This window comes from Pseudopodoces humilis, chromosome 4 (assembly GCF_049639895.1).
Source record: "Pseudopodoces humilis isolate 2021_Gansu_Grassland_sample_001 chromosome 4, ASM4963989v1, whole genome shotgun sequence".
Lineage (NCBI taxonomy): Eukaryota > Metazoa > Chordata > Aves > Passeriformes > Paridae > Pseudopodoces > Pseudopodoces humilis.
Genome location: NC_142203.1, coordinates 14317540 through 14335390, shown reverse-complemented (window position 1 = coordinate 14335390; position 17851 = coordinate 14317540). Strand labels below are relative to the sequence as shown.

General features: G+C 36.4%; 1 protein-coding gene across 12 annotated transcripts in view; it reads right to left on the bottom strand.

The window, feature by feature from the left end:
• The window catches only part of MEF2C (myocyte enhancer factor 2C), a 140344-nt gene that overhangs the window by 24820 nt on the left and 97673 nt on the right, over positions 1-17851 (bottom strand). For 7 of the 12 annotated variants that reach the window (XM_088053996.1, XM_088054003.1, XM_005533497.3 and 4 more), the window contains 3 exons: positions 11418-11561; positions 4612-4798; positions 3463-3510 (listed from right to left, as the gene is read on the bottom strand). In XM_088053996.1, the coding sequence (XP_087910122.1) occupies positions 3463-3510; positions 4612-4798; positions 11418-11561 (379 nt within the window). Of the gene's footprint in view, positions 1-3462; positions 3511-4611; positions 4799-11216; positions 11355-11417; positions 11562-17851 lie in introns of all 12 variants that reach the window. The other 5 variants (XM_088054000.1, XM_088054004.1, XM_005533495.3 and 2 more) reach the window with 4 other exon arrangements.

The window sequence follows — 17851 nt, the reverse complement described above, 5'->3', positions numbered from 1 at the left end:
CTGTCAAGATGGGGCAGTACAGAAGTTGAATAGAGAAACAAACAAATTACAGAAATAAAGAGTTGAAGCAAGTGTATATTTTATTATACCCATAATAGATTTAAAACTTGAGATGGAAATTTTCCTTTGATTTTATTATTTATAGTTGTTTTAAGTCTGTTGATTTAAATGGACTCATTCCATTCAAAGGAAAACTTTATTACGAAATACAAAATGTCTTTCTCTGAAAGCCATACAAAAGATAAAAAAGAACTTAGTCTAAAAGCAGAACTCACTTTGAAAATCAAAAGTTCAAAATACAGATGCAAAGAAAGACATCTCTCAATACTGTTCTATTTTAAAACTTTAAAAATATTTTATAAATTTTAGTTTTCTACCAAACTTTCAACATAAAAAATAAGCCATTGAATAAAAATTGAGTTCAGATAATTGACTTCATTATTTATGTTATGACTAGAACTTCAAAGACATTACTTATTTCTATTCAAGTTATCTTTAAGTGGTTTTGTTAAAGACTAAAAGTCTTTAAAATTAAAAGAACTTCAGATATTCTATTATGTAAATAGGTAAATATATAATTTAGCCCTTATATTTTTTATGGAGTAAACTAAAATAGATTTAGAGCATACCTATTAGGGTCCAAAAAGTTATTGTTCTGTCTTTCAATCAAAAGCGTCTGTTTTGATAGAATAGTGCCAACAACATTGCTGTATTTATAATTCAGCAATGATACTAAATGTGAATTTTGTGAATTCACTCCAATTTTGTTGGCAATTGCTACTATCACATGATAGAACCTACTCAATCAGTGTTTGGCTGAGAACAGATTTACTCTTACAAACCTGAGACATACATGGTAATTAGTTGTGTAATACAATAAAAAAGTAGTCAGCTTTCTAAGTTTCTAGTTTCTTTCCTAAGTTCTGTCTTAGGTTGACTCCCAAGGTAAATTGTGGATGATTCTAGGGTTATTACTTGAAATAATGCAAACCAATGAAATAACATACTTCTTAAAATACTGTCTTAAATAATCTTTTCCCATTTCTGATATTGCAGTGATAATGCAATTTTTTTGGATGTAATTTATTGAAGTAGTGAAGAAAGTGAGATCTGGTGCTAGTAACAAAAAGTGGTCTCATTTTATAATGACAGAAATTAAACTGTTTAGACTCTTCTTCTAGGAGTATGTTATTTTGAATATATGCTTTTTTTTTTTTGACGTTGTGGAAAAATGCAAATTCAGAAGGTTCTAATTGGCCAGAAATGTGAACCCAAACATGACCATGCTACCAGCTTCTCAGACGCCAAATATAAGAAAAACCAGAGGTTTTTGTTTCTTCTGAAAAATGATGAACAAAGAGAACTTTTAATGTTTATTCTTCTGCACCCTAAAAAAAGATGACTGTCCAAAATAGCGTCATTGTGGAATGATGCAACTAAGGCAGTGGTTTCAACCTTATGGTGACCTTTCCATCTTCCTTCAGCCCTTTATCTAATTCTTCCTACTCTTCTGCTTTGAAGAAATTTAGAAAACACTTCTTTAATGATGTTTAAAGCTTTTATTGTCCAATAAAGAACAAAGACTATTCCTGTAATTAAATATTTATGATGCATTCTTTGCAATGCCCCTCATATATATGCCCCTTAAATCAACTGCTTACTCTAAAGTTACATTGCTTGGGAGCTTAATGCAAATCCTTAATTTTTGATTAAGGATAATCAAACCATTGTCTTCCGATGCTTATATATGTTTTTAATATATTTCCAAAAAAACCCCATATTTAGAAAGAATATAAATTTTCAGCTGGTGTAGTGATATACAGATTTTATTAAGTGCAAGGATTATTATGAGAAACGCATATGAAGATGAATTTTAATCTTAGTATGCTCCTGTTTTAAAAGAAAACACTGCCTCCTTTACTAATTGCTTTTCAGGATCTATTTAAAGGAACGGGAAACCAGTAACGAGGTGATATTTCTAAATGAGCCAGGAGAGGGAGCCCCTTAATAGGGCGATCAATTCCTATGCCAGTCCCTCTGCCTCTGTTCCTGAAGTTCTGCTCAAGCTTAAAAGTAAGATGAAATGCAAACACTGCAGAATGAATCTTTCTTTAGCTCTGTTTCACAGGTTAACAGGAGACAATGAACAAAACTATAATTTTCTGTCACGCTTTCTTTTTTTTTTCTTTTTTTCTTTTTTTCTTTTTTTTTTTGAGAACAAAGGAGACATAGTGAAGTTTCCATGGTCTGCCTTCCCTGCTCTAAAATTAATACAGAACGACTCCTCAAAGCTTCAGTATGTGTTTAAAGTGCCTTTCTGGTGCAGTGCTGTGCAGCTCTAACTGTACTATGAGTGCATCACACAAACATCTGTGATTCATCTATGTGTGAAGATAAAAGGGGAGTGGAGGTCCCTAATTTGGGCTGAGAACAGACAAGGGAGAAAAAACCGAAACCATTATATCCGACATTTCTTTATAAGTAATTTTAACAGACAATATTGGAATTGTAATTTATATCAGCCTTAATTTATAGTGCACAAAATGGATCGTCCAACTATTTTTCCATACAATTCTCTCTGAGAGCAATTACCCAACAAAATATCTTGCTTTACCACTCAGTTGTTTTCTGTGAACATACATGCTTCCTTCTCAAACTGCAAAAGTAATTTTGCCATTGTCTTTTGTAATCCATATTTATCATAATGCAACATTGCTGATATTGCTAACAAATCACCGAGTTTACTGGACAAAGGGGAGTACTCTGACAACATTGCTTTGACAACACATTACAGTTCTTACTAGTTCTAAGGGAGCAGGACTAAATGGCTCATCTTTTTCTCTGCCTGAGTATTTTGAAAATCCTTTGCCTTTTGTGTAAGCAGTCAAGCAAATACATATAACAAAGCTTAAGTTAATTAATCACTGATCATTTAAGTAAATGCTAACAGATTTGCCGACTAGCAATGCTCTTAGAGCAGGGGTTTGAAATACAATTTACACTCAGTACATTGAAGTACAACGAGCAATTCACTATTGAAATCTTTATTCAAGCTTAAATTCACAAAATGAAACCCCAATTCCACTCAAGTCAATGGCAAACCTTCCCAAGATGCTAAAAGGATCAGACACTTCTGACACTGGTTCCACTAAGTTTTTCTAGAACAAGGAAAAGAAGTGTACCCAAAAGTTCTTATGGAAAGGTTAATGTGAAGGAAACCAGACATTTGTTTCTGTGGAATTTGTTGAGGTGCAAAATTTTTGATGCTGCTGGAAAACAAGTCCCCTTCTACTAATAAGAGAAACACAAATATCAGTGAACTCTCCAGAACGTGAGGGAATTAAAAAAATGTTAATCAATTTTTACTATCCCCCATCTAAAAGGGAGCTATTTTAGAACTCAGCTTTTGAAGTAAGTCCTTTACTCACTTGGAAAAGAAAATATAAATTCTGTTCTCTTTACCTGCACTGGTGCCTGCACCGGTTGTGAGGTCCCCACCCATCAGGCCACCTAGGGGGTTGAAATGAGATGTTGTAAATGAGCACAATAAATTACAACACTTAGACATTCAAAATATTTCCTCTACCTTCAACCAGCCTGCTGTAGTACCCATTTCTTTCCTCTGACTTCCACAGGCAGTTGAATGAGACCCATAATTATAAAACCATGATGTTTAATGTTACCAGTAAGAGACACTTGCCTTTCAAGGACAAACAAAGTATGGAGTACCCATAATTTCCTTATTTTAGTTTCATACTTCCACAGCATATGAAAAATTATGTTTGGAAGTTATGTATAGTAGTCCTTCATTTGAAAACTATCCTTAGTTGAAAAGCAAAGGATTGGGAGGCAGAGGTTGGAGATGCCTGGAGAAGAATGTAACTCAGAATATTTATATATATGTATATATATATATACATACACACACATATACATAGTTTTTAACTTCCTCGGCCTTTCACAGACATTCACACAAAGGATTTTTAAAACATCTCTTTGCACTTGGAGACCTCAAATGATTCTTTGAACCTGGTAAACTTAAGGATCTTCATGTTGCTGGAGCCAGACAGATTAAAAGAACCTAATCCCCACTTATCCTATTCAGAGATGAGCTTTCATCTTCACCAGAACAAAGCACAAACCCTTGCTATGTAAAGCACTGAAGTACAGAGCTCAACTAACGTTAACCCATCAAGGAACTTGTGAATGAATCAATAAAAATAAATTCTGCATTTAGCCTGTGGACTGATTATTTAAGCAATGAGTGTTCTAACTTACTTGCTTCAAATCATTTGCATTTGGTCACATTTTCTCCTCTGCTTTATAGTATAGTGAGTACTTGCATGAATTAAGTAGATAAGCTGCCTTTTTATGAAAGAGCACATTGTCTACCCTTCTGTTCTTTACTGACTTCACTGATTTACATCAATCTTAATCAATAGTCAGGTATTTTTTTGGGGTTTTTTTCCCCTCTCTTTTGGAATTTTGGAAAATTTTGGAAAAACTTTTATGACTATTAAAAATAGAATTCTTGTTTCTTGGAGTACAGTTTAAAGTGACCACACATGCAAGGAGCCGACTGTAGAAGGGATGGGATTGAACAGAGCCTACCTGTGTTACCTGCACTTGGAGGCCGATGTGTCACACCAGGAGACATGCTATTCCTTTGCAAGGAAGGATGAGCCAGTGGTAAAAGGTTGGGGTTTCCCAGTGAGCTGACTGGGTTACTGTATACCAAACTGTTGTGGTTGGACACTGGGATAGAAACTGGCATCTCAAAGTTTGGTGGTGGAACAGCCTGTACAAGCAAAAAAGTAAAACAAATATGATAACAGTATGAAAGTAAAACAGCCTTCAAGCTCAGTTACTCTATATTTAGTTCAAATATTTTGTACTTGGTGGTTAAAATATTTGTGCTTGCCCCTTTCCCCTAAGACTCAAGAGAAGAGTTTCAAAATAATTACTAAGGCTTTTAAATATAATTTTTCATATCACAATCCTATGTTCGTTTAATGCAGCTTGCACATTTATTTTGTAAGAACTGGAAAGATTTTTTCCTTCTTTTCTACTTTTTTCTTGTTTAAAACAAACCTCTGCCCAATATAGCACAGTTTTCTATTTCTTTCATTTTGTGAAGTCATAATATTTTGCTTGTCGTACCTTAATCTAGTGCCATAGATTACTGCAAGATCAAGGTTACGTGACAATGGTGACTTCATTACATGGAAAAAAAATGGAAGGTACAATACAAAAGGGGAGGCTTTCATTTCAGCTTGTGTTGCTTTACCAATCAGAATTATCCCAAGTTACATAAAAGACACCATCACAGTCCATCACTTTTTCTCTGAGTTTCTATCTTAGCTTGGAATGGCTTAAAAAAAAAAAAAAAAAGTTCTCCTCAGAGACAGCTAAAAAACACAAGAAATTTAGATATACACTAGTCTTTGTGGGGTTTTTTTTTGGGGGGGGGAGAAGTAGTGTTTAGTGATGGCTTTTCAACATCCTGTTTTCATACCCAAAGGCAAAATCTTCTCCTGAGCCACTTCCCTTTGCAAGAATGCTTTTAAAAAAAACCCAAAAACCCCAAATAATGTACCACACTAACAGAGGTTGTGAGGAGATGCATATCTCATTATGTTCTTAGAAAGCTCAGTTCAGGTTTTCTTGGTTGCTTGTGAGTTTGTTGGTTGTGGTTTCTTGGGTAGCAGTTGCTTGAATTGCTATAAAAGTTATGACTATGTTAGAAATCCATATTTAATTTATTTGCTTTTAAAATTATTATTTTCTTGCATTTTTGATCAGAAAAACCTTTTCAGAATTACCTGACAACATTTTAAGTATTCAATATGTGAATACATACCAAGCACCCCTCAATTTGCAATTTAGAAATCTTACAAGCTTCAAGAGCTTAAACACATAAAAAAAAAATCTTTAAAGTAGCTTGGTAACATACTCTGAGGGAGGAAATCAAAGGTTTTAATTTTGTTGTTGGCAGCTGATAGTACTGGTGTATCTTCAAGGACCTAGGACAAATACACAGGGAGCTGGACATATCAATTTCTTGTCAGGCAACTGGGGCACCCTGACCTTGTGCCACCCATGTCTGTTCTCTGGCTGGAACTGTTGGCTGTGCCCTTTGTATTACAGAACTATCCATCAAATTACAGCTATCTCTTAAGGTTGTTGTTCTTTTCTTTCTTGGTCCTCTCTAGGGACAGAGAAAAATTTACTTTAAATATAGAGGAATTATTTTGCCTAACCACTGAAACACAGAGCAAGGTTTTCAGGGTATGATGTTAAGGGTACTTTACACAAATGCCTTTGAATTATTTTGAAGTGTTAATTTAGCTCTAATAAATTCCTCTCTGTAGCCTGTGGCCTCCTTTTTGTGAGAGATGGCCATAGCAACAGTAATTGAGTAGATGGACCTGCTGGCATTGCTCACCAGCCTGGGGGCACACGGGAATTTGCTTCTCTTTGCTGAGAAGCTGAAGTGCACTCCAACGGATGTATCTGCCATAGAGCTGATTGATTTAAGTAGAAGTAGGAAAGGAAGGTGAGATCTTTTGGGAATCCACATGTTCTATATCTAATCTACAGATTTAAGAATCTACATGTGATCTACATGTAATCTGCACCCTCATGACTCAGGTCTAGGTTCCTTGGAAATAGGGTCACGTAGCATAATCTGAAACATTTTATCATCTTGAAGATATATTCTAAACTAATTCTTTTTACTGGCCCCAGAAGGACCCAAAACGTTCCTAAATCCCATGTTAGTCAGGAGCACGACTGTGGAGCTCAAAGCTGGCTGCTGCTGCTGCTAATTCCTACTTTTTCAAAAGGTTTTAGCCAGTGAATTCACAGGAGGATGTGAATAGCTCTCCATATTTCAGTCCCAATTACAGCCTGATGTGAGACATGAATAAGCCAACATGGTGTTTCTGGTTATTGCAACATCCAGAGCTGTGATGAAATTCTCTCCACCTGGTGGCTTTGAGCCCACGGTCCTGCCTTCTAGAGTGCCAGCCCATGTTGCATTATCTATCACTCACAGGAGAGCACTTTGCATAAGGTTTTCTTCACCCTGTGTCACAAGACCTATGACTTCTGCCCTCTGAGTCTGGGTAGAGACTACTCTTTCCCCTATTTTCTTAATATATTTTCCTAATCTAAATTTCTGTTATCTAGACTAAAACACCAGCAAAAACGCAAAACTGAAGGTCTTGCCAGAATTTTAAAAGCTTGTTTGCTTTAACCACTATGCTCCCTCTTCCATGTACAAACCAAACTGTTTAAGATTCTTCTTTTTCTACATTTGTACAGCAAGAAAGAGCTCCAATCTTGGTTGCTCTTTGGGTTGCCAGTCTCCCTGCTGCTTTTATTTTGTCATTTAAAAAATAAATTTTTAAAGTAGGTGAATTATTTGTTTAATTTCTGTAGTAACAGTCTAGTTTTCATCATTTTACCTACTATCTGGATCTACTTACATCTGTTTACAGAGCACTTCATAGGCAATTTTGTCAGGGCAAAGTCAGTTTACCCTCTGCTTTTTAGCACAATATACTGTATCTGAAATAAAGTAGTTTTTATTTCTTCTGCTCCAGTCAAAAGTAGAGAGAGAAGTTTGACTGGATAAATATCAGGATTAAACTACATCTCTACAGTTTTCTCTGTTTATCTAACTTCATTAGAGTGTTACATGTTCCTCACCAAGAACTGCAATGTCCTGCAGATTCTGTAGTCATTCCTAGGTCATGTTGATTCCATTTCAGCTTGATGGACATTAAAGTTTCTGATGCACTTGTGTAAAATCTATATTAGTAGGAACTAGGGAGGAACTGAGGCCATCTGAGGCCACAGAGCAGCTCATACTGTACCATCAAGCTTTCTCAACCTCAAAAAAATCATGACTACAGATAGACTGACAATTGGGAATTGTTCCTGGCCTGGACTAACAGCCAAACAAAATTAAGAAATTGTCTGGGAGAATGTTATTTGGCATTAAAAGGTGTCAAAAGCCTGCCAGGAACTGTTCAAAGAATTCACCTCAGAGATAAGCACCCAGTGTTAACTGCTTCAATTTGTTTTTTGCTTTTTTGTGGATTCTAAAATAGACAAAGCCTTACTGTCATGTGTATAAAGTTTGCCACATTTTTCCTTTTTTTTCCCCTCCTTTTTTCTTTTCTCTTTGGACGCTACTGCCAAAGAGGGCAGATGGTTCACCAGAGATGGTACTGTCAGTGTACAGCACACAGTGTTAGATCCTCACTCTACAGGCTGTGGTAGGTGATGCCAAACCAAGTGTTGGACACTCACCCCCCTTGGAACTTAATGGACCAAACATTCTGTGTTAAATATTGGTTTTATCCCTCCCATGTTCAGTCAGGCCTTCATTTATTTAGAGACAGAGATTCTTATAGCTTCCTTCTAGTGGGCTATTTCTGTCTCCTCTGCTTTCACCACTCTTATGAAATTTACAAATAAATGTCTAATTATTATCAGATGGTTTAGAACAATATGAATACTTATCCCCAGAAAATTATCTGAGGAAACATTATTGGGCTTAGCTGCTAGGAGCAAAAGCCAATGTGGTTTTCATTTGGCAGCAACTTTTTTATGTTACAAGACCAGGCAGAGGCAATGCATTGTTTTATATATTCTGTAAGTAGTGAATTTCAGACTTGACTTGGTGGCTTTATGATTAATTTTGCTTTCTTCTTCCCAATTTTCTTGGCTACCTTTGATGATCACAAGTAAATGAATATATCTCCCCTGACTTAGTTATTATGATTTGTCCAGTTAAGGTTATTACTGTATACAATACATAATATTTATATATATAACCAGATAGTTACAATACATAATATTTATATATAAAACCAGATAGTTACAAGTTTCCATTATGTACTAGTTATGATCTCTATCTTGCCCATTACATTTTGGCTTATGCCAAGAGAAGGAGTTCCTGTTGCATTAGCAGAGAATATCTACTGTTTCTTCCTATTGTGGTAAGCAGCTTGATGGAGGATACTGAGTTCTGCATGTGAGGTATTCAGAGAACAGCCATTCTGTCTTACATGAAAAAATGCTAACATTTTGCTATTATGTATCTCTGAAGCATCTCTGAAATAATTGCACAAAAAAGATTAATACACTGTACCTCACAGCATCCTGAAAGGTAGGAAGTTATATGCTAAATCACCAGTTAATTGCTGAAGTAGGACTATATTTGACATCAAAAAGTAATATTTAATGAAAGCAACTGGAGGGAAATTCCATTAATTTTGGGAAAACAAAACTCATACACCATGCTCAAATTAACTGTCTGGTTTCCAAATCTTATGCATTTCCTGAGTTTACAGAAAAGACAATTTTCCCAAATGCTTATGGAGGTAAAGAAAGAGATAGAACTCTCCACTACAGGAATGAATTTTTTTTTGCAAGGTTTTTTTATTTTTTAATGTCTTAAGATTTCAAATGATTATAACAATCTGTTTTGTTAGGGAATAAAGAAGGTAGCATGAGATAAACAGAGGTTCTGAAGGATCATCTCAAATAGATTTTTAAGGCAGAAAGGTAGCTTGGTGAAAATTATGTCAGTTTGATTTGAAAAAGCCAAAAGTCATCCTTGAAAGAGAAATGGCATGAAAGAATGACAATCGGTGAGATTTTGATGTGAAAAAGGGTTAAGCATTCTGGCTTATAACAGTCTCCTTAAATTCTGCAGTCATCATTTGTCAAACTGAGTTGCATCCTGAGAAACCAGATTCATGGTGACAGTTTTAGAGCTTTTTTTTCTTCTGAGAAAAACTGCTTTCCAAAAGAAGCAAGTAAAAAAGGGAGGTAAAAAATTCTGGATATATCTGTATTCCTCCTTGATATTCTACATACATGTTGGACACCCTTAACCAGTCATTTTAAATATTACTTTGTCAAATTTGGTGCCTTGCTGGTCTCTGGGAAAGCATTACTTAGATTCCTTATATTTTTCCAAAGCATTTTTGGCCTGATGTAAGAAATTCTTCAAATTTTAATTACCTTGAGTGAAAAATACTTCTGCTGAGAATTAATGGAAAGAACACTTAGAGTACTTGAGACAGAATCTGAGCCTCCTTAAGAAATATCATCATCTTAGGTGTCAGATTTTGTGCGCACAATTGACTAACACTACAGAAAACATGGCGTATTCTGGGTATCGAGACAGCTTTTTTGGTAGATAACCATGCATCCTCTGTATGGGAATGACAAATGAACATATACAAATCATCTCTTGTCTTTTAGAAATAAGCAGTTACCTCTGCAAATTCAAATGCTTCTTTGGATCTTAGCAAATACTTGGTTTCCTACTTTGTTTTCCACAGACACTTGGAAAACCAACCAAATATAACCTCCAAACCTCCATATTATTTTTGTTGTCTTTATAAATGAAATATCAAACATAATGACAAAGTATTCATCTTTTGTATGTCTTGTGCAAACCAAATAGCACATGCAAGTTATTTCTCTTAGATATCTGGCAAGGCATATGACTGATTGTTAGAAATTTTGACTTGGTAAAAACAAAATTTAGCTCATGTTAAAGCATTAAAGTAATGCTGATGAGGTCAAAGCAAATTCTCTGACAAAGCTGCAAAATCACCCCAACACACAAACATGTCTGAATCCTGCCATTAGGCTCTCATGCAGTTTTTTTCTCTGCAGCGAGCAAGTAGCTGTAACCCTTCAGTGCTGCAACTGAGTTTAGCAGAGACAATGGAGAATTGAAGTTATACACACTAAGCACACTATTTATTATATATAAAGGATTTTCAGTTCTACAACACTTTTTCTATATTGCCACAGAAATATCACAGAAAGTATTCTGTGGATTTGTCCACAAAGAAAGATTTCCACTGTTATTTTTTAAGTATAATTTGGGCAAGTGGTGTGTGGTAAAACACTTCTGTAAATCAAGTGAATATAGTTAATATATGTATATTTCACTTCCTTATGTAGGTTTCACCCATAATAGGCTTTGTCTGTGTGTCAGAGTTAGAGACTTGAAAGAAAAATATGTTGTGTGAAATTTTCTGACCACAGTGTTTTGTTACATATTTGGCTATTAAAGCCACTTTCTAGCTAAATTTATTTCCTTAAGAAGCCAGAACTGAAAGGGTTATGGTTTGTTACTGCAGCAGTTATCAGCAGACAGCCATCTAACCTTTGGTACTTACAGGTATTTTATGGCTCTTGATCATATTATCAAATTCTTCATTAATTTTTTTGTATTTTTCTTCAGTGCGTGGGGTGAGAGCATAAGAGGAGTCAGGATCAGGGCTTTCACAACCTTTGTTTTCTTTCTTGTGCAATGCCTGCCAGGTTCAGAGAAATATCAGAAAGTAAAAAAAAAATGAAAAGGAGTTCAGGGTACTTACACATAATCTTTGCCTGCTGATCATTAGATCAATATCTTCATTAAGTTTTCTGTACTTGTCCTCAGACTCAGGGCTATGACCTACTGAATCATCTGCATCAGGGTCTGGACTGTCACAGCCATTAAGTCCTTTCTTTCTCAATGTCTGAAATAGATAATTTGTAAAGTTCAATCCTTGACACGGGCTGCAAGAAAGACTCAGCAGTGTTAAAGAAACACAAACAGCTTGTCATAGAAAAGTTTTACATTATGCTTTAAGGAATGAAAGTGACTAATGATTCACCACACTGATGCTGTAAATTTCCAATTATGAGTGCCAAGTGAGGACCATGCAAGACCTCTTTCTTCTGAAGCTGGAACCAATCAATAAAGAATGGATCTGGCAACTAATAAAGTACCTATGCTAGTATTTCCCCTGCCCCATGATTCCCATATCCCACAGCATTAGGGAATGCAATTTATTTTTACATAAACCAAACTTAACATATTTATCTGTACTGTTTACAGTGTAGTTCACTGATGCTTTTATTTTTTTTTAAGGAAGATGCAGGAGGAGCAAATGGAAAAAGAATTTAACCTGGAACAAATTTAGAAGTCCATTTCTTCAGAAAGGAAGAATAATTACTCAAACTGAATTAAAGGAATTACTTTAGCAATGTTCCTAAGACTATGCTTTTGACAGGACAAGAGGGAGGATAGAGTTGATAATATGGCCATGAAATGACAATTAAGACCTTCTAGACATAGTGTTTACATTTTACTGACTACCCTTACAGCGCTACAAATGCCCAGGGCTGAAGTTTAATGCACAGGAAAAAGCACTGCTAAAACAGATGCTTAGTGAAAAAGGAAGAATTTCAGGTTCAGCTACTCAAATACTCACCACCATGATTATCATCACTAAGACAGCAGAGTTGAAAAATCTTAAAAACAGAATGAAATCAGTAGCTTGCAATTGAGAATAGTTGTCTGGCTCCAAAAAGGTTTTAATTGATCTACCCTCACAGAACACCAAAGAACAGCCATAGGCTATATTAAGGTAAAGGGATAGGGGAAGAAAGTCTGGACTCCTCAAGAACAAGCAGTAGTACATAAAGCAAACAAATTGACAATTTCTCATATTTAGCTTTAAGAATATCTCACTCAAAAACTCATCAAAGTCCACTTGGCTGTCTACAAACTTTTAAAGTCAGCTTGCAGTCCATTCTGTATTGAAACCTGGCTAAGCAATCTCAATTACAATGAAAATATCACACATTTTGTGTGTTAATAAGTGACTAGTGTGTGGTCTGTCCGTGTGTGATACTCTGGTTTCTTTTTCTCAGAATGGTTGCATGTTAGCTTTTTGTTCCTTCAGGAATAGTACATTTCATAATTATTTTCTTTATGATGATGTTCAGCCTACTACTGTTACTACCCTTAAGTATTATAATGTCATATCTTGTTCTCATGCTATGGAAAAACCCCTGAACATTTCATTTTCATCAGCTAAGCAAAGTGATGGTGATATGACCTATGAGATCTGAGCCTTCCAATCTCACATTGCAGACCTCTGAAACAGTTTACTTTCAAACTTCATATCTATACAAACTTCAAGTCAGTTCCATGAGCTACTTCTGAAACACCAACAAAATTATAATCCATTGGAAACGAAACTGAGGTGCTAAAACAACCTAAATGATTCCCTAGAACTTTTTCCACTACCTCTTCTTGCTCTTTTATCTTTTAAATTTAATGTGTTCAGTTAGCAGAACAGACATAACCATACATGATATCTACTGCTAGTAGCTTGAAACAAGACAGTTAGAAAGAGGGTTTTGCAATCAGCAGCTGTTTAATAGATTTAATAGACACAACAAGATCTAATAAAAGCAAAATGTCTCATTGCAATCTTAACTAACATTCTTCTCTTCATATGAGGACGAAACAGTTGCCCTCTGAATAAATACATAAAATATTCTATTTCAAGATTAGATCAAGTTGTCCAGACATGAAACCAAGATCAGCACACCTGGGACCATTTCCTGAGCTCATATGATTCACTGGTGGAGTCCTGTTGATTCCTATGGTGTCCCTGAGGACTGATGTGGATGTGAGCTGGACTAAATGGCTTCCTCAACTTCAGGTCTTGAGATGACAGACAAAAAGAAATATGAAAAGAGAAGAACAGGAGGAATGCTTTGTAGCCTCTTTGAACCTTTTCCCCTCCTTTCATTCACAAATCCTTGTGGGCTGCATTCACAAGACTCTGTGTGAAACAGATGCATCTTGCCCTCAGCATACTCACAAAATAAAGAATTTTGCAAATGATGAAGTAAACAATAAATAAATTAAATTAAAAATAAATAAACTAAAGTTCTGCAAATGATTACTTAGGACTCAGGTGAAATGTTTGGTAGAGGTTCAGGGATGCACTGCACCTTTCAGATGCTCTGAAGAGGAAAGGCAGGGTGAACCAACATATGTCTTGCAACAGTCTCCTAACATACTGAATTAATAGAAGTGCTTTTACTAGCTATTTATTTTTTACATTATTTTCATATCTTTAGAAACCAGGTTTCTTGCCACACCAGGCAGAGAAAAAGCAATCTCTATTTTCACCAGAAAAGCCAAGGACTAAATTTAATAAATTGTGTCAAAATTCTACCCAAAATTGACTTTAGTCCTAAAAAAGAAGGGCAAACCTTTCCCTTGCAAAAAACCATCAGTCTAGTGTTTATGGCTGGTACCATGTCTGATGGTGCAAATCGAGCACAGTAGTTCAGACCACTTGCTCCCTACCCTCCACACCTCAAAAAAATCAATCAATCAATCAATCAATCAATCAAACAAACAAACAGATACAACCCCCCAACCCCCACCTACAAAACACCACACAAATCCCAAACAAAAACAAGAATGTATTTCAATTAGATGGGTTAAGGCTAGGCAACAGGAATTTCCATGAATATGCTGGACTCAGAGGCGCAGCTCCTATCTTTGTGAGAGCTGGAGCTAATGCCTGGCTCCCTGTGAATTTTGGGGTAAAGTGCAATATGCAGAGAAGATCTCCTGTGGCAAAGTCTCTGGGGATTTCTCTTCTCAGTACCCATCCATTTGCTGACCCTTTGCTGCTTCTGTCTCTGATGACTCAGGCTGCAATGTTGCCTTCAGGTGGGATTCTTTTTGGGAGTAATTTCTGGTTCTCCTTTTTTGCACAAGAACATATAATTTTCATGAAACTTGTTGGAATTTCACTGTCTTTGAGACCCCTCCCTTTGTGTTAGATTTGCTTGGTACTGAACAAAAAATGAAGTAGTAAGGGAAAAGACAGAAGAACAGATTGATAGATTACACAGGGACGGGAACTCACATGCTCACATCATAGTCCTCTGGAGAGGAGAGCAGGCTGGAAGTGACATACTTAAGCTCTGCATTAAGGTAATGAGTTTTATCAGGGACAGAAATAATGACCCTGAACTTCTTAGTATTATCTCTGGCTCCTCAATATGCAGGCTATACTTTTCCCTATCTTATTACCTTGTGTTGAGGGTTAGGTGTCCTTTTATTTTGTTTTGTCCTTCTGGCCTGCCCGGGGAATTTTTATCCATTATGTGCTGGGACAACCTAACTACCGGTACTTAGGGGTGCTCACAAGGGACAAAGAGTGGCCGGGCCCGGGGGAGGGGGGGGGTGGTGGGGAAGGGGGCAGAAAAGGAGGGTGGGGACAGTTTTTAGCTGGATTTTCTTCGGCTTCAGGGAAGGATGTTCGTGTGCTGGGTCGCGGAGCTGCTGCGGTGGAGAGAAGGGATTTTCGCCATCACCCAGACGGAGCAGTTGCTTCTTCTCCTTCTCCCCTCTTGGTTGGTGGCCTCGCACCCCCTGTCCTGCCGGGACGTGTGGCAGTGCCAGGCACCGCCACGGAGCTGCTGATACACCTCAGCCACCGACCCAGGATCTCAGCTCATCCCTGCTGTTTCCAGCCGACTGTTCCTCGGAGCCCTGCAGGAGCACCGGGACTGACTGCCCGAGGGGGTTTGTGAAAAACAAAACCTCTCCTCCATCCCATCTCAGCCGAGAGAGCTGTCCCGGGGTCCCTGGTTCTGTGTTCTTGTTATTGCTGTAGTTATTGTTTGTTTGTTTGCCTGGTTATACTAGTAAAGAACTGTTATTCCTATCCCCAGATCTCTGCCTGAAAGCCCCTTGATTTCAAATTTATAATAATTCGGAGGGAGGGGGTCTACATTCTTTCATCCCAAGGGAGGCTCCTGCTCTCCCTAGCAGACACCTGTCTTCTAGAACCAAGACACCTTGTTTGTTACTTTACTCTCCTTCACGTCATTAACTAAAACATTAAACCTCTCAATTTTTTTCTTTCATTTTTCCATTACTGGTGTGCTTCAACACAACACAAGTTTGTACAGCACAAATAAAAGTGGCACTGACCAATATCAAACTGATTAACCCTTTTTCCAACCTTTTTTAACAAGCTCTGGACTTCGTGTCAGGTTTTCTTCTTCTCTATTTTGTGTCATCTCTTGAAAGCAGAGGCTGGTTCTGGAGTCTTTGACCCAATCTTGGTGATTTAGTGATTTAGAAACAATTTTTCTTATGATATTGAGTTGTCATGGACTCTTGCAAACCCTGGAAAATAGCCAGACCTATCACATCCTCCTGGAGATTAGCTGTTTTCCAAAGATGCAATGACTATTCAGGGCATTTTTAAAAGGATAAAATAACACAATTGTATAGTGCATTTCATTCTAGAGAACCCTCAGCCAGATTTCAGTTATTTTTAAAGAAAATAAGCCATTTTTGAACAACGAAAGCTCCACTTCTTCCAAGCAATTAAACAAGTAATTATATTGGACTCCAATAACCTAAAATCAGCCAAGGCATATGAAAAACAAAATCGTTAAAGGAAAACAACCTTTGGCTGAAATCTGCTGTGCCAGCAATTAGTCTAAATCCTACTCTATAAATCTCAGAGGAGAAGCGCTAATTTAGTGACACGTTGACTGCTGTAAAATGAAGTATAAACAACTATTTGCTTTCATTTAATGCAAAAGTTATCAGCACTATGGAAGCTCAAAAGAAAATATGGCAGTAACACCCAGGTCTGATTTTATCAAGGCAATGAAAATCATCGTAATTCTGAAGGCTTTTGAGGAAGAAAAGCCTTTCATTTTCCTAATCTAGTCTCTGTTTCTGCAGTTTTATCCTCCAGTTTTTTTGAGGGTTTTTTTGGTTTTTGGGGTTTTTTTTTAGCATTTCTTTAACAGAATTAGTGGAGAAAGTTAGAAATTATTTTATTTTTTTCCATCTTTCATTTAGTTTGTCCATCTTTCTTTTTGATAGGTTTTTACTGCTGTGGAACTGCTCCTCATAGCACTCTGGGGCTTGGAAATGCTCACAGTATAGGTGCCAAATTAAAAAGACTAGGTCAGTTGATGAGGTTCCCAAAAGATTCAGACCAGCCCAATATGCTCCTTTTTGATATCCTCTGCAACAAAGCCCTAACAAGGTTAGGTTAATCACTATCTTCATTTGTGTAATGAAAAGTGTGATCTCACTGGGTCTTCATCTGTAATCAAAATTTACAGTATGGGAAAATTCAGAATTAAATGTCTACTACTAAAAATGCCAATATTTTTTATGCTGTCTAGAAGCCACCACAATGATCTTTAACTGGCAGAGCCACTAGTGATAGTTAACAGAGTTGTAATTTAGTAAACTGTATTTCGATGCCAGAAAAAAAATCCTTCAAGTGCCTCTTTTTCGTTATCAATTTCTTCCCTGTGTCTGGATGGAATAAATCTTTTAGCTACAAATTAAAAATATTTTTGTCTCATTTCACTAGGGCTACATATTTATGTGGTAAGGCAGACAATAGTCAATTTCAAAGGAATTATATGCTACTGTGATAAACTGCTTTATCATTTATCGTCATTCTGTGATTCCAAAGAACCCAGCCAAATTTACGGAGGTCCCCCAAAAGAGCAGAAAATATTTAGACATGGTTCTGATTCATTTAAGCATCAGTTTTCTCTCTGTGCAACAGAAAAATTAAAGTTAGGAAGTATTGAATGAAGAAAACCTCTACTCTCTTCTCTTCTTGGTTATTTAATGATGACATTTTATGATGAAATTGCATGATACAATGTATGGTGCAATCAAGTAATGAAAGGTTCTACTGAAATGAAAACCACAGAGGAAGAGATAGGTTGCTATGGGAACCATCCATCTGAATTTCCTAACTTATATATAACTAAAGTCTCAAATTTGATGTTTCATTAACATAAAGTTCTTAAATTTTTACATTTAATAATGGACATATGATATGCTGGTACGCTGGTACTAATGTGCTTTAATTGTATATTTAGGAGAAACACATAAAACATTATTACACTCACATTATCTAACAAACTCCATACACACAAAATGTATAGCAGTAAC